This window comes from Cyprinodon tularosa, unplaced genomic scaffold (genome assembly GCF_016077235.1).
Source record: "Cyprinodon tularosa strain WSP-4 unplaced genomic scaffold, ASM1607723v1 ctg168, whole genome shotgun sequence".
NCBI classification, from domain to species: domain Eukaryota; kingdom Metazoa; phylum Chordata; class Actinopteri; order Cyprinodontiformes; family Cyprinodontidae; genus Cyprinodon; species Cyprinodon tularosa.
The window spans coordinates 1,289,511-1,311,741 of NW_024038513.1; the positions used below are offsets into that span (position 1 = coordinate 1,289,511).

The 22,231-nt window shown below is 40.1% G+C and overlaps 2 protein-coding genes and 1 long non-coding RNA gene across 4 annotated transcripts; 1 reads left to right on the forward strand and 2 right to left on the reverse strand.

The window, feature by feature from the left end:
• Positions 1–2,883: 2,883 nt before the first annotated feature.
• LOC119780934 (protein rapunzel-like) lies at positions 2,884–8,495 on the reverse strand. 2 transcript variants are annotated; one of them, XM_038281185.1, is made up of 3 exons: positions 8,477–8,495; positions 8,214–8,291; positions 2,884–4,727 (listed from the first exon to the last, which is right to left on the reverse strand). In XM_038281185.1, exon 3 carries the CDS (start codon positions 4,713–4,715, stop codon positions 4,032–4,034), a length of 684 nt encoding a protein of 227 aa, XP_038137113.1. In that variant the 5' UTR covers positions 4,716–4,727; positions 8,214–8,291; positions 8,477–8,495; the 3' UTR covers positions 2,884–4,031. The 2 variants fall into 2 exon arrangements, with proteins under 2 accessions (XP_038137113.1, XP_038137115.1); XM_038281187.1 differs by lacking the exon at positions 8,477–8,495 and having other exon boundaries at positions 8,214–8,310.
• On the forward strand, positions 7,588–14,606 carry LOC119780935. Its single transcript, XR_005280469.1, has 2 exons — positions 7,588–8,873; positions 13,965–14,606. It is a non-coding gene; the product is annotated as an uncharacterized LOC119780935 (long non-coding RNA).
• Positions 14,607–16,749: 2,143 nt separating this feature from the next.
• Positions 16,750–21,988, reverse strand: LOC119780900. Its single transcript, XM_038281140.1, has 3 exons — positions 21,367–21,988; positions 17,900–18,335; positions 16,750–17,731 (listed from the first exon to the last, which is right to left on the reverse strand). Exons 1-3 carry the CDS (start codon positions 21,734–21,736, stop codon positions 17,371–17,373), a joined length of 1,167 nt encoding a protein of 388 aa, XP_038137068.1. The 5' UTR covers positions 21,737–21,988; the 3' UTR covers positions 16,750–17,370.
• Between the last annotated feature and the right edge of the window lie 243 nt (positions 21,989–22,231).

Genomic DNA, 22,231 nt, shown 5'->3' on the forward strand with positions numbered 1-22,231 from the left:
TCTCCTTCCTAAAAAATATACAAATACAATCACAAATATACTAGTAGAAATCATGAATCAGGATTTTGTCTTAAAAATATACAACATAATTGAATTAAACCAGCAACTAAAGATTAATTTAACCAGAACTCTGACTGCTAACACTAGTAAAGACGTTGGTGATATAAATCTATATTTGATCTGCTTTCCTGCTGCTGATGGCAGAAATCCTTCAGAATGATAACATTGGGTTAGAAATCTTCACCATTGCAGAAGCTTACAGTTTCATCCATGTGAGACTGAGATGCAGACAGGAAATCGTAGACGGCGAGCAGTAAAACCTCCTAGAAATGACCGAATAACGAAGAGAAAAACAATAAAGACAGACTGAATGAGGTCAGCAATGAAAACCTGAGTATCGTTTAATAATTTAAGGTTTATGGATTTGAACTCTAACCTGCTGCAGTTTCTCCTCAGTGAGTGAAATCAGACTCCATCCCTCTCAAAGCTGCGCTCTCTTCTTTTCTTCTGTAAAATAAGCAGCTCAAAGAACTTCATTTTAAATGTCTTTATTTTCTTATAACATGCTATTTTTTCAAAAAAAGAAAATTATAAATGGTCTGTTTCTTTCCTCTAAATGAAAAGTCAGAGATCTTTGTGGTCAAAAAGAAGTGCTGATAGAAGCTCCTCCCATTTAGCTGTTGGACAATTAACTCAAAAACAATAAATTAATATGCTGTGCCCTATAATAGTAGATAAACAAAGTAAATATCTGTCGCTTTTGTTTGTTTTTTCTAAATTATTATCTGAAGAAAGTTTTGGATTTTAACTAAAATCTACAGAAGATGGATATAATATAACTTTATTGATCTCAACCTCTGCATTTAACACATTAGTTGGGGAGCAGTCACTGGAAAAAATCCAAATCTAGATAAGTAATTTTTTCTTATAATAACTGCATTTGTTCTTTACGGAAGAGGATTAGGGCCACTGAAAAAAAAAAAAAAAAAGTTAACTTTTTATTATTTTATTTCAGTATAGTATGGGAAAAAAGTCAGAATTCTGAGAAAAAAGTCCGAATTCTGAGATTAAAGTCAAAATTGACTTTAATCTCAGAATTCTGAGATTAAAGTCATAATTCTGACTTTTTTCTCAGAATTCTGACTTTTTTATTGTCAGAATTCAGTCAAAATTCTGAGATTAAAGTCAGAATTCTGTGATTAAAGTCAGAATTCTGACTTTTTTCTCAGAATTCTGACTTTAATCTCAGAATTCTGACTTTTTTCCCATGTTAAACTGAAATAAAATTTAAAAATCAGTTTACTTTTTTTTTTTCAGTGGCCCTAATCCTGTTCCGTAGTTCTTAGATTGACTTAAAATAAGAAAAAACAATTGTGTTGTCTTATTTCAAGTGCATATTATCTAATTATCTTATTCTAAGAGTAAAAATACTCATTCTATTGGCAAACTATCGCATTTAACTACTCAAATTAAGGGTAAATACACTTAAGAATTTTTTTTATGTATTTCTAGATTGTTTTTCAAGTGTGGGCTGCCATCCTAGGGCAGATAATTGTTAAGGGCCTTGCTCAGGGACCCAGAGTCACAGTCTGTGGGACTCAAACTCAGAACCTGAGGATTGCAAGCTCTATTCCCTAACCACTAAGCCTCCTCTCCTCTATTTTATTTATTTTATATAATAATTGAAATCAAGCATTTCAAAGGCAAATAAAGGAAATGGGGGCGTGGCTAAAAATGTTTCTCTACAAAACTCAAGTTTGAAGTGGAAGTTTTTAAATTAACCAGTTTGTTTGGTTGGGAATAAGGCAGAAGTGATGAAAAAGAAACATGCAGTACATCTTATATCTATAAAAAGTGTTTAATGTGAAGTACGTAGTCTTTATGAGCCACAAGTCTGGAAGAAAACCCAGAAAAGGGACGAAAAGTTGTTTTCAAAACTAGAATCAAATCATTTATTTAGAGCTTTTAGTCTTTGACTGTAATAATCAGTTTTCAGCCAAACTTTCCTTTTATTTTTATGTTGTAAAATCAGTCCTATTCTTTATTCAAGTTCATTACTTATTTAATGAGCTTTATGCCATGATGTGTACCTTTATTTTTATTCTTCCTCACGTACAGCATGAAGCGTTTTACTGCTAAACTGTTTTATTTTAATACAGAAATAATGGGGGTCTGCAAGGGGGTCTTGAAAGTTTTGATTTTATTCCCTCCTGCAATTTTTCCCCCTAATTGAAATGTCTTTAAATCCACATTAACATGAATTGAACAGACTGTAGTAAACAGATAAATGGAGGGAGAAGACGTCTTTCAGGCATCAATGCTCACATTCAGAGACACACAGGAGCTCTTCAAGCTGGACACCGTTTCATTCACAACACCTGTCCCATCAACCAGGAATCAGAAATACTTTCACTGTAAAAAAGGTCCAGAAATAAGTAATAATGTCTTAAATTTAGTGTATTTACCCTTAATTTGAGTAGGTAAATGAGATAGTTTGCCAACATGTACTTGAAATAAGACAATTTCATATTTTTTTTCTTATTTTAAATATAAAATTTCTCGTTCTATTGGCAAACTTTCAATTACCACCTCAGTTCAAGAAAAAATGCGCTTATTTTAGGAAAAAATTACATTTTTTGCAGTGTTAATAATCCCAGAGATAAATGACTTTAGTTACATTACTCCATATGTAATAGAGTGACTATAGAACAAGTTTGATAGAACACAAATTCATACAATACCGCTCCATCTTACCATCAGTTTGGGGCCCTTGGGTTGGAAAACGTTGCTATAAAAGCCAAAATTGTTGTATATTCTGTAGCGACAGCAGCTGTAATCCATCACTACAATCAATCAGTACTTTAAATAACTTCATAACAACCGTTTTCTTCTTACTTCTTTATTTATAACGATGCTTATTTACAAACCCTGAAGGAAAACATCCAAAACAAAAAAAAACTATGAAAAGGTCACATGTGGGACATTTCAGGACGCCTTCAGGGTCCGTTGTTCCTCCCTATAAAGAGCACTTGGACTTTATTAGTGTAACAATAATCGTCAGGATACAGAACCATCAACCCGATTAGTTCAAGCAGGACGGGTTAGACCCACAAACGTACAAAATTAAAAATAAACTGGAGGTATGGAAAAAGAACATATTTTATATTTATTTTATTTTCCTAACAGCAAAGCAAACCTGGGATATTTGATACCACTGGTTTACGGTTAATCTGAGCTGTAGTGTCCCGGCAACCATAAACAGAACCCCCCCCCCCCCCCCAAAACCGTATAAAAAATATAAAATTCAAACAGGTGCTGAAACATTCAGATAAAAACAAACGGCAGAAAGATGATTGGAGGTGGAAATCTATGAAATGAATGTTTAAGGTTCAAAAAATGCTTTAAATTATTTGTTACTAGAAGCTGAACTCTGGGTGCCTCTTATGTGTTCGTTAAAACGGAGAAAAACCAAATGGGGTCGTTTTAGGGTCCTTTACATTCATCGTTCCTTTGGCAGACAGAAAGTTTTCACACCTCTTCTCTCCGACCGTCCCTGAAAGCCTCCAAACACCAGGCTAATATTTCACAAAGTGCATTAATATGATCTGATAGCATGAAGCTGGAATACATGCAGGTTATGACCATTTTTATTGATTATAATCTGATTAAATATTTGGATTTTAATAAATGTAAAACTGGCGGATATTTTTATTTTAATGCAGAAGTTTAATGATAAAAAGGCTAAATGTTTCGCTGATATTAAATCCGATGCTATAAGTGGATTTTTTAATTTGGCCTTTTATAGGAATTTTATAATTTTACTCCCCCCAAATAATTAGTGTTTATTTTTCATAACTTAAATCTAAATTAGTGCTTTGACTTGATCACTATGTGAGCTGATGTCTCCATCGCCCTAAAGCCAGTTTCCATGCAGCAGGGTCTGAGGGCGTGTTGCCTTCAGGTTGACGTGGTAAAAGGAGACTTGAAGCGGGAACGTGGACCCGTGAGTCCAGAACAGAACCTTCTGGTCTTTATTTGCACTTGAGCAAAGCCTCCTGCATCTTCTGCTGGACGTGCTCCATCTTCTCGGCCCACTCCTCGCTCAGGCCCTCCTCGTCGTCGCCGATGACGGCGGCGTAGCCCATGAGGGCGATGAGGCCGATGCAGAACAGGTAGGTGAGGCGCGTGCAGAGGCGCTCCATGATGCGGCGGTCGCCCTGGGAGTGCTTCAGGTAGACCTCCAGGATGGGTCTGCTGAAGAGCTTGGGTTTTCCCACCACGCCGTCGTACAGGGTGTGCAGGTTCTGGTCGCCCAGGTCGTTGGCGTAGCTCTCCTCGAAGTCCTCCTTCTTGCCCTCGCGGTGCTCCGGCCTCGCCTCCACCATCGCCATGAACTTCCTGAACTGGTTCTTCAGGTTCTCCTCCACGCGGCAGTACTGGCCGTCCAGCGTCTCCTTCTCGATCTGAACCAGCGTCCGGCGGTTCTGCTGGGAGATCTCGTTCAGCTTTTGGTTGACCGACCCAAACTCGCGCTTCAGGGTGCGGATGTCCTCGTCGTCGATGTGGTGCAGCACCACCCGGATCAGGGAGCCGGCCACGCCGAAAATGGGGTTAACCACGGCCGCCGCCGAGGAGATGCTGGCTACACAGTGGAGGACTTTGACTAGGCCCTGCTTCAGCTTGGTGTGGTCCTCCTGGATCTCCTCATCTGTCATGGTGGCAATGATCTGGAGAAAGGAAAAGATGACAGCCGTTTTACCCGCCGCTCGTCTCGTTTAAAGCAGAGCTCCCCAACCCCCCCGACAATGACTCTTCATCACTTTGGCTAAAAAGGAGGAAGAGTCAGTTAAGCTTTGGAAAACAGACACCCAAACAAATGCTAGTTAGTATTTTTTTCCACTGAAAAACTGCATTGAACTTTCAAAATGAATGAAAATATAATATATATTTATCAAAAGTTTCACGAACCCATTGGAAATGTTTTTAATATCGTTTTGCCCCCCCATTTTCTAACTTCAAGTTTGAAATTGCATGGTAAGAAATAAAATAAAATAAATAAATCTTGGTGGATATCTCCTTAGAACCAAATGTAAAAATGACTCATGGATATTTAGAGGTTGCAGATTTAAAGCCTCAAAATCTAAAATAAATTAAAATACATTATTTGGGCTGAAAAAAATGAAAATACATCCTTTTTTAAACTTTGTGCTGAAAAAGTTTTTTTAAAAAAAAGAAAATTTTAACAGAATAAAAGCTAAAAGACCAAAGTCTCAATCATGCTGTACCCATACTCTACCACTAGAGGGCAGTGTTTCACATTCTCTACCAAGTTATAGCCTTTTGCTTTGAAATCTGTTAAAAATTTTGTGCTGCTATGATTTTATTGCTGTTAATGGGAATCTTCCCCCGCAAAATCAAATAAAATTTAGCTTTTTTTTTTGGGTGTTTTTGCAGATTTCAACAGTTACTGACCAGAGGTCAAAAGGTCAAACACCTGCTCCACCTCAACCCAACCAAACAAAAACAATGTCAAATGTTTGCGTACTTTCGTGCTGATTTTGTCTTAAAACGTTCAAACCTAAAAACTTTTGGAAACTTTATAACAGAAGCAGCACAAACTAAGAATTTTCTCCACAAAATTCCTTTTAAAGCAAATCTGAGGTGTTTTTATATCAGATTTGAGATCTTAGAAAGAGTCCAAACTGAGGTTACTTCTTCTAATGTTTTTGTTCAATGATCCTGCAGCGGAGACGCCAACTGTAGAGCTAGAACTTTTTTTCTGTGGACAGATTTTGTTATTCTGAACCGGATCTGATCCTTTCAGCTGTGGGAATATTACGGAAGCTCGGCTGAATCCAACCTGCTGGAGCAGAAAAGGAGCTGCAGCATTCAGACTCGTTTAATAATCAACATTTGAATCCTGGAAAAAAAAGGAGTTCAGTCTCCAGAGTCGATGGAAATGGCTCAGAGTCACATTTTACTCTGGAACATTTCGTCTCCAACAGGCTGCGGTTGTCAGCCATGAAAGGGTTAAGAGCCTCCATGTTTTACCGACAGCTTTTCAGCACCAGGCTGCTCCCTGCTTGTTTCTATGGACCGTGCCGATAGCTCCTCTCTGTGACTGAGGCACAGCGTGTGGGCGGAGTCACAGAAACTGCAGCCACTTTCCCAGGCTGCAGAACGTGTTCATTATATAACAGAGGCTCACAATGCAACATGAGGAAGGAGCTGAGCAGCATTCTGACATCCAGAGACGTGTTCATCTCTGGTTTGAGGCCTCAGGAGGCTGAAGGCCTCAGTCAGCCCTCCTGCTCTTCCCAATACCTCCACTGGGGGGCAGTAAGTGACCCACTTCCACAGAAACAACCCAAGCATCTGATTTCAGCACCACAGCAGTGGACTGACAGCTCTGCCTCAGATTAACCCTTTAATTCCAGGAAGATAAACAAAATCTGCCAGTTCTGGACTTTAAAAGCAACAAAAAAAGGGAGAAAATAAAGAAGTTATTCTAATCTTCAGAAAAAGACACTTTCAGCTGAAAATCTGACCGCTATATTGAGACATTTTAAAATCCGAAGAGCATTTTGTGGCGCTTCTATTAGTGGCTATCTTACATAACGTAGATCACAGAAAGTTAACTGTTCATTGAAAGATTTTGGATCAATTGTTTTATGTTTATAAACGATTTTGTGTCTTTTTTTCTTTCAGAATCTCATTGGTTCCCTTCCTCAACATTGTCCAACAAAATCCAACTTCCTGTGCAGGTAATTAAAGGCTTCAATTATCTATTTTTTTAAACTATAAAGGAAATACTTAGAAAAGCTAATTAAACATGATGGGATTATTAGTTGTATTCAATCAGAAATGTGTTTTTTAATCAACATTTTTATGATTAATGCAGTAAATGAATTTTTGATTTGTTCTCTTTACTAGTAATGTTTGACGTCCATCAATAAATTTTTAAAAGTTGTACTTTTGTCCCCCATTTGTTTCACATAATAAAAACAGGATCAAATATTCTTACTGGATGAATTTCTGTAATTCCGATAATTTTAAATGGTATAATTTTCAGAGCAGTATTTTGCAGCAGCTATTCTTACATGAAAAACTACAAAAAACATTTATTTTTCTATTAAAAACGTACTTTTTTAGTTATTAGAATCACACCGCATAGTCTTAGGATTAAAGTTTGGTCCTATTCTGCCCAGTCCTGCCCCACATTAACCTGTTTTATTACTTTTATCGATCTAATATTTATCAAACAGCTTTAAAAGCATCTAAATCTGACCAAATTTGACCGATTCTGAGATATTATTCATATTTTAGGAGGATATCAGCGACAGTTTTCAAAGTAAAGAAGGATACTCTGTATAAAACTGAACTAAAACGTTAATTAGTTGTAATTAAACTGACCAATTACAGCCGTTGAGTCAAAAAGCCATTAAGTGAGCCAGCCAATCACTGCTCAGGGGGGAGCAGGCACCTTTAATCAAAGATAAAACACCTGAAGCTCAGATTTGATGGATTAATTGGATTTAAATGTAAATAAAATGTGTGTTTGAGCTTTAAAATAAGTGGAGCTTGTGCTGAATGTCTGACCAGGAAGTGGCTCCTCCAGCTCCTCTCACCTGCTTCCAGGCAGCTCAGAGGCCATCTTGGATGTTTTATTCAGAACAGGAATGCTAGGCTAACCTGAAATAACTTCTAATCCCTGACTGATTCTGCTGCTTATGTCCAGCAGGCGCATTCAGGGACCTGCTTCAGTTTTCCTTTCTAGCAGTTTGTTGTATTTTCTGATGTTTTTCCCCCACAGAGCTCATGTTGGTGTTAAAAAGAGGCCTCTGGTAGGAAGTAGGATCCAGAAGCTGAAATTCTTCAACCCATTTCTGCACTAATGTCCCAAACATCCTAAAAATCGAGCATCATCCGGTGTTCTTTGTTTGGGAGAGCTATAATAAGCAGCTCATCTCCTGTGCTGGAGCCCAGAGAGCTGCCTTCCTGCCCAGCTCTGGCTCCCCCTAGCTACCTCTCCATATTTCCTTGTTAGTGCACACCCTGAGCCCTCACCCTCCCTGGCTAAGAAACACATTAAATACACCAAAATACACCTGAAAAGCTGTTTTTTTCGACATATATCCCAAGTAAAGAGTCTCCATTTGCCTCCCAGCCATCATTGGGTCCCATTGGTTTCACCAGAACAGAGGATTTCTTACCTTTTCAGACTGACTCTGTCAAACTCTGCCTTTCCAAAGTCCCAACCTAAACACCCTCCTTCTTCTTCCCAGCAATCCCTGCAAAAAGGACACTTCCATGTATGTTGAATATGTGGGGGTGATCAAATGGGACAAAACCAATTTTTAAATTCAAATGATTCCCCTTAAATTAAAAATAAGATGTTCAGGCTCCATAAAGGCAACAGCTCCAATATGGAACCAAAAATGGCATTTGAAGTGAGTTAAATAATAAATAACCTTACCTCAGAAATACGTGGTCCCACCCCCTGAAATGTAGACTTCTTGTGCTCCATCCAATAGTGGAACAGTTGTTCCAGAGGAGGGTTTGTCAGCGAGTGCGCAGCTGAAGTCCTGGAGACGCTCAGCTGACTTCGGTGCGTTTCCAAGCCCTGGAGCATCTTTAAAGGCTGCATATCCAGATCTGATGGACTTTTTGGGTCAAAGGGGATGTTTTTGTTCGGGAAAAGATTTAAAAAGGCGGAGAAAATTTGGAAAACTAGGGTAAAATCCAGCGATACCAAAAGAGCGCAACGAATCCAAAATAGACCTCTCCAAAATGGGAAAGGAGTATCCAAGGCTCAGAAAACTCTTTACAGGCTCCAGGGAGGAAAAATACAAAAAGTCAATCTAAGTCTAAAGGTAAAGGTTCTAATTAAATCAAAATATTAAGGTTTGGGTGCAAAATGTCGAAGCTTTACTCAAATAGAGTCAATTTTTAAGTCCAAAAAGGAGCGCAAAGTACAGCAGATGAAATGTTCAAAAATAAAGACACTTTACAATAAGATCAGCTTTTAATTTGACAAATTTTAAATGTTTTTATTATAAATTGGTGCTAATAACATTGGATTGTAGATTAATGTGTGAATTTACTGAGCAGAGAATGGAGCATGCGCACATAGCGCATCCATCCAGTGCGCTAAAGCCCCAGCCTGCGCCTCCAACTTGGCTCCAGGAAGCTTAAAATCATTTCTGTAAAATAGAAAAAGCTTCCAGATCAGCGAAGCTTCGGCTGAGATCCCAGCTCCGACCGTTGGGGATGTTTCTCCCAAAAACAAACCTCATGCAAATGATGCTGCAGCATGATGAGCCGCTCCGCCTCCACCTGTCAGCCTCCTTCATGTTTTATCTGCATCCTTTTATCGCAGCATGAAGGCACCATGAGGAAGAGCTTCTTCCGCCTCCCTGTGAGTCCTGACTGCGGATAGAGAAGCCATCTGCATCCCGCTTTCTCTCTGAAACACCAATCTTCGTGATGCAGCAGCTCAACAGCGGCGCTGTTCTCCTCCTCTCTGCTCATGAATCAGAAATAAAAGGAGCTTTTTGTCCTTTAAAAAGCACAAAGCTTTCATTCTATCCTCAGACAGTTCTTAGAGGACGTCTTGCATCTGATCGCTGACGCAAACGTCCGCACACAGGCGGCCTTTCTTTAGCGCCAGGAGCGCACAGCAGCCGGCGGCGGGCTGCCTTTGTGCGCAGCAGCAGCTGCGGCTCATGATTCAGACAGTAGGTGGATCAGCAGCCAGTCAAACTGAAGCACATTTGTTTATGATCCGCAGCTGCGGGCTGTGGGGCTCAGACCTGCATAACATCCATGATCAATACCCGTTTTCCCCTTTACTTTGGCAGCTGCTCTAATATTTAAGTAAAAGTTTGGAGACAAAATTAGAGACTGAAAAATCTATTCATTAGACATACGGTGCTTTTTCAGCTAAAAATGGCATTAGATTGGAAGTTTATACAAGTTACTTGTCATGATCTGGCCTGTTTGCTCTCCCTTAAAGGAATAGTACACCCAAAACATGATTAGCCTTCATTTTCTACTCACCCCCATGCTGAGCAACACTCTGGAGTACTTTTTTGATATCTCAAATGCATCTGGAGATCTGGGAGGCTTCTTGCTGTCTGCTGACATTCAAATAATGGAGGTCTATGGCGACCGAGACAGAAAGGTCCATAAAAGTCCACAAAAAACGTGTCAATATTCCTCCATACTGCTCGTCCAATGTATTCCAAGTGTCCTGAGTAGGGAGCATCCAGAATTTACTCGAAACAAAGTCATTTAGAATGTTTTTAGGATTTCCTGAAAGCGCGCGCCAGCGAGTTCATGATGCCACGGAAGCCGGCAGACCAAACCAGATGAAAGTGCGCATTCCATTATTTGAATGTCAGCAGACAGCAAGAAGCCTCCCAGATCTCCAGATGCATTTGAGATATCAAAAAAGTACTCCAGAGTGTTGTTCAGCATGGGTGGCAGTAGAAAATGAAGGCTAATCATGTTTTGGGTGTACTATTCCTTTAAATCTACAGTGTGTAATAATTACAGGGATATACAGTCATAAATGTAATATATTATACATAACTATGTTATTTATCATCATCTACGAGCTCAGCCTCTTAACCTTAATATTTGCGTTGCCTTAGAATTCGTTATTTATAATTACATAGGAGCTGGTCTCGCAGCCATGGAGGCAGACATCTTTGCGCTACGGCAGCGCAGAGCCAACAAACTAGCGATTGCGAGATCGCCCAGTACCCCTTGCTCACACTGGCTCCGGTGCGGTTACCGAGCCGACGGAGACCGCAACTCCCGCACACCCCCTCTCACACCGCCCTTTTGACTACTGTGCGGTGCGGCTCCGGAGATTTAACTCGCGAGAACAGAAGTTCACTTGAGTTCACGTAACTTCACGCGATAACACGGCCCAAATAAGGATATTTGGGAGAGCTTGTTAGGATAGCTTTCTTGCGCCGGAGTGTCTCGGTAACCGCAGCCGGACAGCTCAGCAGCCGGTGAGAGAGGTTTACGTCTTTTTAATGACTTGGAATCACTGCGGCGCCGCACCCACCGCACCGCAAAGGTAAGACCGGAGTCAGTGTGAGCCGGGGGTTACGCTCGAAAGTAACTACGGCAAGTTGAGAGAGATGAACTGAGACGGTACTGAACAATAGATGGCAGTATATACTATCTGTAAACTTATCTATATAAACAAACCTCATCACTTGAGAAGGTAGGTGATGCGGACGTCGTGGAAGAGATTTTGTCTGGTAACGCTCGCCGTACTGTTGGGGGGGAGAAGCGGTCTGCAGTCTGGACGTTAGATGTCGCTGAAAATTACACACTGTAGCTTTAATTAGTCATTCCTTTCACCTGTCGTTTTCCCTCCCTGCCTCAATTATAATTTATTCCTCTCACCTGTTTCCTCTGGTTTATATTCAGTTCAGCCTGAGCATTCAGGGCCAGATCATTACTTGTCTTTCTGTTAGTCTGTCCGTTCAGTTTTTGATTTCATGGTTCCTGTCCGGGATCCTGGCAGCCAGTGGAAAGAGGGTTTTAGTGTTTGTCTCGTCTCCTGATCGTCCACTGTTCCTCCCCCGCGGAGTCCTCTGGGTTTTTGGCTCAATATGTGGTGAGGTTCCGTTTTTATCCAAGTAAGCCTGGCTCCAGGGAGGAGACCAGTTTAAAGTCCTGCATCAAGTTGTGGTTCCACGTCCTGTCTCGGCTACCCTCTTCCACTGAGCCTGCTCAGCTGCATTATAATGCAGGAAGCTTTAGAAAACAGATTTTTGTTTTTCTTTACTAGTTAAAAAAAATCTTGGCTTCTCAGAGGACCATGACTCCCAGTTACAGGTTCAAATGTTTTCTGATTGAACAGACAGAATCAGACTGCAGAGCTTTTACATATCTTGACATTTTGTTTCTGGCATCATTATATTAGAAAAGAGGTTAATGAATCTTTTTAAACGGCACAGAAAGAAGTAGGGAGAGCTGCAGATTTAAAGGTGAAACACATTTACTGGGATATGCAACATGCTATAAAATATCTCCAATTTAACCACAAAGTTTACAAGAAATAATATGAAAAGCTATAATTAAAATGCAGCATATCCATATTTTTCTGGATGGATGGAATTGAAATTGTACTTCTAGCCATGATATATTGATTTTAGCATCGGAATTGGCTGTTATTGTTTTTTTTTATATACATGAATGTTTTTGGGCCATATAAATATATATAATATCTATAAATATAAATATATGTGTATTATATGTGTGTATAGTTCTCTTGTGTTCTCAATAATAGGAAAGCATTCATTAAATATATGTTTGAGCTCATTTTTGGAAAATACAAAAACCTAATGAAAGCGTTTGGGTGGAGTAACTGTAGCTCCATCAGCCCCCACCCTTAGAGTGCCCCCCCCAACTTTCATTACAAAGTTACACCTTTGATTTATCCCTTTAGTTTTGTATGAAAAATACACTTTAAACCACCTCAATGGCCGTGTATCCCTTTAGTCATCTACAAAAAACGATTTAATTACTTACTTTTTGGTGTTTTTTGAAGCATTTATCGATATGACCTTAAATTGTTTTTTTTTCATACAAAGCTAAAGGGATAAATGCAAATGGGACGTCCTGCACATGCGTATTGGTTATGCTGGTCTGACAGAACACCTGTTGTAAATAATAATAATAAAACAACAAAAAATGAATCATAAAATTTCTGTTAGTCACTTGCTTCACATTTAGTGTTTCCCCTCCTAACATTTAGAGGTAAAAGATTCAAAATAAATGTTTAATACCTATATGGATATTTTATCTACATTTATAGGCTGTGATAGCTGAATTTCTACCTCCTATCTATCTATCTATCTATCTATCTATCTATCTATCTATCTATCTATCTATCTATCTATCTAATGAAGGCAATTGTATCTACAGGAGTGCACATTGTTTCCTTTTTGATTTTCTTTTTCATATTACATTTTTATAAATTAATTTCAAAAGTTGATATTTTTACATATCAACTTTTGAAATTAATTATTATTAATTATTTGAATTATTTCCTAATTGTTTTTTCCAGATCACATTCTCTTTACTGTCCACTAAAATCCATGTCCATGCAGATGATTAGAAAGGGATTCTTCTTTTAAGCCTTCTGAAAATCTGATCTGTAAAATGCAATTTGGAAATATAGCATAATACATACATATATATATATATATATATATATATATATATATATATATATATATATATATATATATATCATTTTTCTATTTTGTTTTTTTTCCTCCCAAAAAAATCAAATCTCTTAAATCCTTTTATTAATTAGGACGTGTTTCAAAGTTGAATTTCTGGATTTCATTTTTTTCACATGTCAATCTACAAAACATTTTATTTGTTTGCAATAATAGCTGAATGTTGGTGAAGATTCTCAGTCATCCAGGTCATAGTTATTCCAAAAAAGTTAAAAACAATCCAGTGGATTTTGTTTCCAAGTTTGAAGACATTTCTCTTCCCATCCAGGAAGCTTTTTCAATTCAAAATGTCAGAAATAGCGTTTAGTTTGATGCTTTATAGAGGGGACCAAGAAAGCCTTGTTTTTGCTTAGAAAAAATGCAAAAAATTGCTTTCCGTAGACAAACAAAAACAAGGCTTTCTTGGTCCCCTCTATAAAGCATCAAACTAAACGCTATTTCTGACATTTTGAATAGAAAAAGCTTCCTGGATGGGAAGAGAAACATCTTCAAACTTGGAAACAAAGTCCACTGGATTGTTTTTTTTTTTTTTTTGCAACAATACCTGAACAACATTCACTCCATATTTCTTTTTACTGGTCTTTCTATGTTAAAAACCTTTTTACCATCTGGATGCCCAAAGAGCAGATTTCAGGGAGGAAAATAATCTCTTTTGTTCGATGCATCTAATTCATGCTTTTGTTTTTAAAGCAGGGAGCTGAGAGACACAAATACGAAGCTGGGATGGCAAAGAATCCCACCAGGAGGAGCTGGTAGAGACAAGCAGAAAATGGTTTTTATTTGGTTTGTTTTTGTTTTAGTTTACTCAATTTAATTATTTTATTCAAATAAATTGTTTAATAAATCCGTGATTTATGTTTTCTTTTATATTCTGCTGTAGATTGATGTCAATTTTATTTTTATCAATTTATTAAACATGTAGCTTGTTGGCAAAAAAAAAAAACTTTTTTAAAAGTAAATGGATGTAAGTTTATATTTCTATTGTCATTAATAAAAACATTTATCCACATCCCTTTTGTTGTCTTAATGTGTAAACCGGCATGTTTACAGAAATTTGTTCACTGAAGAAGGGATCAGGAAGATTGTTGGTCTTAAGACTAAAGGAAGGAAAACTGGAATAATTCTTCTTTATATGTTTTATTTTTACATAGAAAAAAGAATAATCTGTGTCATTTAATGATATTTACCATGAATCATGCAAGTTTGAGTGTTAAACTTGTAATGTTACTTGATTTTCTGAAATGAATAATATATTTTTATTATTTGAGAAAACCTGACATTACATCCACACACATGAACCCAGAAAAAATAAACTCATTGGTTCTTTTCAAAGTCTTTTTTATTTAACATGTGGAAAATTGACAAAAATACAAAAGATGTAAAGATTTACTTCAGTATAAACTCAGCTGGATCCTTTGAAAACAGGTAAAATGAGGAAGCCCTAAAGGTAGCTGTAGTAACGCATATCGGACTGTAGGGGCGCTGCATACGTACACCAGGCTTAATGAGGAAGCGATTAGGAAACAGTAAAAATGAGATCAAAGAGATGAAAACAATCTAAAATGAATAATAAACATCATTACCGGATTCAGGAGTCTATTTCCAACAATTTAGGTGAAAATAACTCATTAAATCAGAACAAAAAAATTATTTTAAACCTGGAAAAATACATTTTATCTGACAGAAGTTCTCTTTCTCCGTTTTTTTTTTCTCTAATTACTGAAATTCTTTGTCTAAATTTGAAAATATGAAAAAAATTTACCAGCATTCAATAGAATTTAAAGTACTTCTGATAATATTGAGTTTAAAAATATTCAAACTGCAACAATGCAAAGCGGGTTTACACAAATGCATCCAATTCTTCAGTTGTATCAAACTGATCACATATGTTTATAATATAAAAAAAAAAAAGCCAAATTCTTCTGGTTATTTAATGCATAAATTAAAACCCTGCAGATTTTATTCATTAGTTACCTTAAAGGAAATCCGTCCTCTCAATCCAACATGGAGAGGAACTGAAGAGAAACCTGCAGCTTAAGTGTGTAAGAAAATATAGAAACATTTTTTTTGGTTTGCAAATATATCAAACAGCATTTTCTCATGAGGACTTTAAATTAAAGGTTATAGCTTTTTTATCTTAACGATCAACTTAAAGAAAAAAAAACTCCACTGAACGTCCGGATGGTGCAGGCAAAAGTGTTAATTTTACAGAAAAACACAAAAATAATACAGAGATAATTATTTATTTTATGCATTTTTGATTTAGTTGTGGTTGTGATGCGAAAACATCTAAACCAATAGGAATAAGAGATTGAAGTAACAGGGCGGATCCTAGCAGCTCCGAGATACAGCTGAGAAATGGCGTCTTCTAGGAGATGTATTTCTCAGATATAATAAAAAAAGCAAAAAGAGGAGAAACATCGGTCAAGATTTCAACATTGGTGTCGACTTATTGAAGCAAAGAGGTTCAGAAGAAACGCAGAGGTTGCAGATTTACATCTATACAGGTAAGTTACACCTATGCTAATGCTATCGATTAGCGCTAGCGGACCTAGCAATTGGCTGACACACAGTAGAGAAGGAGAGCTGGTGAGGAAGAGAGCGCCACCTACTGGCTGGGAGCGGTTAAACTTATCGCAAACCCCTTTAAGAAATGATGAAAACTAGCTTCACACAATGGAAGTGCTCCAGACCACTAGAGGGAGACAATCATCAACTCTTCTGGGCCGTGAACCTTAGGAAGAACATAAACGGGGGGGGTGGGGACACACCAAGAGAACATTTAGGCCCTTTCTCAATCTATGTACTTGTGTGTTCTCGTGAAACCTCATCAGCCTCAGCCCTAGCACAGAAAAAGTCCCCGGATGTTATTCTCACCCCTCCCTCTTTACCCAGCATGCATCAGAGCAGACTTGTCTGGACTTGAGATTGACAGCTGTCCCAGCATGCACTGCAGCAGCTTCCAGGTTAGAGCTAACAGAGCTCAGAGTATTAAGATAAAAGTTATTTTCTGTTGCTGTTGTTCAATAAATGTACGTTTTAAGATCATTTGAGGCGAGAACATAATATATTTATAATTTTATAATTTCATTTATAATTCAAGCTTCACTATATGGTCAATTTACAGATTTATTGCGTAATAAAAAAAAAAATCAGAAGTTGAGAGGACTGCGGCAACCAGCGGACCTCTGAGGCTAACAGCAGCCATGGCTAACGTTAGCCCGTCTGCGGCAGCCAGGGCTAACGTTAGCGCGTCTGCGGCAGCCAGGGCTAACTTTAGCCCGTCTGCGGAAGCCAGGGCTAACGTTAGCTCGTCTGCGGCAGCCAGGGCTAACGTTAGCGTGTCTGCGGCATCCATGGCTAACTATAGCCTGTGTGCGGCAGCCACGGCTAACGTTTGCGCGTCTGCGGCAGCCAGGGCTAACTTTAGCCCGTCTGCGGCAGCCAGGGCTAACTTTAGCCCGTCTGCGGCAGCCAGGGCTAACGTTAGCACGTCTGCGGCAGCCAGGGCTAACATTAGCGCGTCTGCCGCAGCCAGGGCTAACGTTAGCGCGTCTCCAGCAGCCCTCTCTCTGCCTAGCCGTGTGTGAAGGACCGCTGACTCTGACGGCGATGTTTTTTCGTTTTATTTGGCAAAATGTTCATTTGATTTGTGTTTATCTGACTGTGTTCATTATAATTCCCCGAATAAATGAAAAAAAAAAAGTACGAATTTATTATTATCCAGAGACTATTAATAACAGGAGGTGAAATGCAGCTCCAGACGAGCAGAGCATGTATTAGTTTTAGGTATAAATAATGACACATTGATTATTATTCCTTGCTGACCGGACTTTTCCTTTTAAAGACTTGTAGAAGAGTTCAAACAGTTTAAAGAAACACGTTTCTCTGTGTTTTACGAAGACAGGAAGGAAAACCAAACATCGGTTTCATTTGAAGCTAAACTTGGTGCATCTGGATTAAAATCTGATGCATTAGTAGTTATTAGGTAGAAATATAGTTTAGATGTATTAAGTAGAGAATCTGATTTGACTCCAGTTTCCTTTGAGATGTTATCAGAAAACAGAAAACGGTTTCTGAAGCGTGACCGTAATCATCAGCTGCACATTATCCCTCCACCGCTCACATGGGGCCCCTCTCCGTTTGGTTCCTGCGGGACTCCTTCAGGTTTCAAGTCCTCCATCAGGTCTCCGTACGGTAAGCTGTGGGTCCTCCTGCTGTAGAGCCGGCTGGAGGCGGATCTCCAGCCGTAAGTCCGCAGCATCTGCGTCTCCTCAGGGAAACCTGGAACGGGCCTCCTCCTCCTGTCCTCCACGGGCCCGATGTGCTGGAGGCTGGCCTGCTGACGGGCGACCTTACGGGCGTAGTAGCGCTTGGAAGCCGCTCTCCACGCGGCCCTCTTCAGCCTCTGCGCCTCCTCCGTCAGCTGCGACGTGGGAACGTTCTTCTTTTTGTTCCTGGTGGAGGAGAGCAGGGGAGAAACGGCGAGGATGGGTTTAGATTGATGGTCCTTCAGGGTTTCAGGACACATTTTAAGGCATTAAATGGACCATGAATCAGTTCGGGTTTACTTCCTTTTAAAAGTCCTTTTAAAATATCAGCATATATATATAAATACAGCTTACTTCAGCTGATCTGCCGCCGCGTTTTGAAAACCAGGAGGTTGCCCAGGAGTTTTCTCCCTCATCATCTGCCCCTCATTGTCCTCCGGATGCTCTGCAGAGATAGCGCATTCGCTCAGCGCACAACAACCTGGGGGGTTATCGATGTCGGGACTCTGTTCGTTGGGACACGGAGCGCCGGCTTGCTCCAGAGCCTCCGCGGCCCTCTCCTCACTCAGCTCCCATTCGATCAGCACCGCGTCGACGTCGCACGGCTCCTCCTTCACAGCGAGGCTGCTGGGAGTCGGAGGCTGGTTTCGGAGAGCCTCTGCGATCCCCGAGGTCTCCGACGAGCCCGACGTGCAGGTGGAGTTCATACCCAGGCAGCTGGGAGATGACGGGACGATCGACTCGTTGTAATGGGAGGGGAAGTGAGAGGAGGGGCGGGCATAAATGCCCACTGCCAGAGAGAAACACACGATACAGAGAATAAATATCATTCAGGGATAACAACCGATTACATCCATCATCAGTCTGTTAGGATTCATCTGGAATGAAAATACACATCAACAATGTGTGGAAAGTTGGAGAAGAATAGAAAATTTCTTTATTGTCCCACGATGGGGAAATTCTGCTGTTTACAGCAGCAAGTTAGATTCATTCTTTGGCCACTAGGGGCGCTAGACCTGAGAATTTCAGTGCTGAATACTGATATAAAAAAAATAATTTAAGCCCGGCGTACACTATGCGATCTTCCAGTCGTGTAAGAATCTTTCGAGTAGTCGTGTAGTACAGAGGTCCCCAACCACCGGGCCGTGGACCGGTACCGGCCGTCGGTCATTTTGTACCGGGCCGTACAGAAAAAAAATATATATATATATTTATCGACGATCAGAGTCTGAGTGATGTTTTATTTTGAAAAATATAAAACATTAGGGTATTCTCTCCCAACTACATCAGTGACACAGGTTAATTCAGGTCAAGAGGCATCCTATCTATAACTAGGGGTGTAATTAATAATCGTTTTGTATCGATGCTTCGATCCAACAGCCGACCATCCGATGCATCGACACGTCCGCAAGAGAATCGATTCATGTTTTTTTTCATCTGGTCTATTTTTATCCATTTGCTCCTGGACGTAATTCTCCTCCCGTGCTGCGGTGGCGCTAAACCTATTTTGCCCTCCTACCTCGCTTCCTGGTTATACTCTTACAGCAGTGTGTTGCAGTGAGCTTGATGCAGACATTTTAAAATTATGCTCAATATTGGAGCGTGGTCAGTGCTACACGCTGTGGGTCTAGATACGGCCGAGGCGGCGAGGAAGTGGGGGCGAGTTTAGTCCGACGACGGAGGGACATGAGGGCAAAAAAGAGCAGAGATCCAGGTGGAAAAAGGGTCCCAGCGTTCTTGCGCACCTCGCTCTTCTAGCGGGTCAAACTTCACGAGTTGTTTTCCACAATTTCGGTCATAAAAACAAAACAAGCCGGCGTCCTGTCTGCGGCACTGTCTGCGGTCAGCTACAATTAGGGAGAGGAGCAGGGGAGCGTCTGTGGAGGGGGCGGAGTCTGGAGCCGAGGTATCGCATTGGACTCATTGCACTGATTTTGTGCAGTAGTTCTGTTATTTGCTGTTGTTTCTAAAAAAAAAAAAAAAAAAAAAAAAGCATAATGATATTACAGCTTTCATTGATTTATTTCAAATTTGAAACTTTGTTTAGCCTGTAAGGTCTAAAAATTAATTGATTAATCGAATCGTATCGTGGTGTATTCTTGAGTATCGAAAATAATCAAATCCTTGGGTCAGGAAATCGATACTGAATCGAATCGCCATGATGGATGTGATTTACACCCATATCTATAACCCTAACCTGCATCCTATTTCCTGCGGTTAGAGCGACCTAAACAAAGCTACGGAGCAGACTGGACATCAGGAGAACACTTTGTGTCATTGTCTCCCGTTACGCCTTAGATGGGACCGGCTTGTTTTGGAGCTCAGGGCTCCCACTAATTCAACATATGATTTTATGCCAGTCGGATCGTTTTATATGATCGTATTTACCCGCCACATTTTAAAGGCGTCATATAAGCTGTCCGTGGCACAACAAAGGTTGGGGACCGCTGGTGTAGTATACAGGGGGATTACGAGCAGCGATCAGCCTCTCACGACAAACTTCCCGATCAGGAATCATGAGGTTGGGAGAAAATCAAACATGTTTGATTTTCTCCCAACCGTTGTGGGCAAATCCCTCAGTGCGTATCTGCAAAGAAGGATTCTTCTTTTTCTTCTTCCTCTCAGGTGTAAACACAGCAGCATGGCAGGGATGCAATGAGTTTAAAGCAGTTCTGTCTGTAAAATCGACAGACCGTAGTAGCCATGTTTGCTCAGCTATGTCTCTTTTTCAAAATTACGTCGTCGCCTTTTCTTTTTAGGACTTTCAGACTAAAAATTACGGAAGAGGATTAGAGCTACTGAAAAAAAAAAAAGTTGACTGATTTTTTTATTTTATTTCACTATAGTATGGGGAAAAAGTCAGAATGCTGATATTAAAGTCAGAATTCTGAGAAAAAAGTCAGAATTCTGACTTTTTCCCCATACTATACTGAAATAAAATTTAAAAATAAGTTAACCATCTTTTTTCAGTGGACCTAATCCTCTTCCTCATTTTTAAACATTGAATTCCTTACACAAAAAATTCCCCTGCAAAAAAATTTTGCTGCAAAATTTGGTAGTAATTTTCTCACATTCACTTAAGAAACTTGAAAAAAAAATGAATAAATATATATACATATATATATATATTTTTTTTAAAGGAATAGTTTTATGGGATTGTCTCAGAATTCTGACTTTTTTCTCAGAATTTTAAATCTCAGAATTCTGACTTTTTTCCTATACTATACTGAAATAAAATAAAAAAATCAGTTAACTTTTTTTTTTCTTCAGTGGCCCTTATCCTCTTCCGTAAAAAATTGCACAAATTGCTGTGGCAGCGCGTTTCACTCTAGTGAGCTTAATATCCCAGCTCTATCTCACTGCGGAGCTGAGTCCGACGTGGTCTTTAGTACAGTGTGTATGATGACATCATACATGCGCCACTTTGTTTAAAAAAAAATATAAATATAAAAAATATAACCGCGGATGTCTGAGGGACAGTGATTGGCCTACATGTTCTGAATGCTGGCGTACCATAAAGAATAAATTATGAACAGTTTAGCTGCAAGCAAGGAAGACGTTACTTGGATATAACCTAACGGAATATCTTCAGAACGGCTCCAAATGACACTAAACTCATACGAGTGAGTCGAACATGATGTAATAACGTAAAGTCAAAGGCCCAATGTAAAAAAAAACGGCGTTCCCCTTATGATATATTTGAATCCCTCGCTCTGTTTTTTATTTCATGCTATTCTGTGCCCCCATGAAAACACGCTGGCCCCCTCCTGGCCCCCCTGGTGCATTTGCTCTAGGAGCGCCACTGGTGCCTGCGTACTTACAGGACAGGCTGACGTCACAGTCCTGTGCTCCTGTCACCTCAGGGCCCAAACCTCCCGCCTCAGACCGGATCTGCTCCCCTGTCTGTGGGTTAGCGGGGATCCGGGTCCCGTTCTGGAGCAGCCCGCACGTGCAGCCGTGTCCTCGCAGCACTTGAAGCTCGCGCTCGATCTCCTTCAGCCTTCCCTCGAGCCGCTGGATCTCTTTGTCCCTGTCGGCCACCATCCGCTGGTACTCCCGGGTCCTGGCTCCGTTCACCCCGTACAGCACGTTCAGCACCGAGTCTATCGCCAACCGGACCGCGTTCTCCACCACCACGGCCTCTTCGTCACGGAGGTGTGAGCGGAGAGATTTGTTTTCCACCAGATTCATACTGAGAGGAGACCTGTGGAGGTGAGCGCGACGGGAGGAGCTCCGGCCCGGAACACCAGAGCAGGGGAGGACGGGGCGGCCGCTTCTGTCCGCTGAAGTCACGATAACTGGACCGGTTAGCTAAGTCTGCGGTCCAAAACTACGTTCAACAAACACGCAGCTCGGAATCTGTATAGACGAGACCCAACTGTTTACAACGGAGTGACCCGTTTCCCCTTTTTCTTCTTCCGTTGTTGCATTTGGCACACAGTGGCGCACTACCGCCACCACCTGGTGAGGAGGGAAAGCAACGGTTAAAGCATGGAAGAAAAACAGTCTTATTGGAATCTACCTGTTCTTGTACATTGATTTTTAAACACTGATTTTTTTCAGCACTGATTTTTTTTTTTTTTACTACGGAAGAGGATTAGGGCCACTGAAAAAAAAAGTTATTTTTTAATTTTATTTCAGTATAGTATGGGAAAAAAGTCAGAATTCTGAGAAAAAAGAATTCTG

Bases quoted from the DNA above. Each gene is read 5' to 3' on its own strand.
- LOC119780934 (XM_038281185.1), bottom strand. From the start codon at position 4,715: ATGACAGATGAGGAGATCCAGGAGGACCACACCAAGCTGAAGCAGGGC.
- LOC119780900 (XM_038281140.1), bottom strand. From the start codon at position 21,736: ATGAATCTGGTGGAAAACAAATCTCTCCGCTCACACCTCCGTGACGAA. The intron at 18,336-21,366 runs GTAAGTACGCAG...TCTCTCTGGCAG, and splicing joins CTGTGACGTCAGCCTGTCCT to TGGGCATTTATGCCCGCCCC. The intron at 17,732-17,899 runs GTAAGCTGTATT...CTCCTCCACCAG, and splicing joins GCGGCGGCAGATCAGCTGAA to GAACAAAAAGAAGAACGTTC.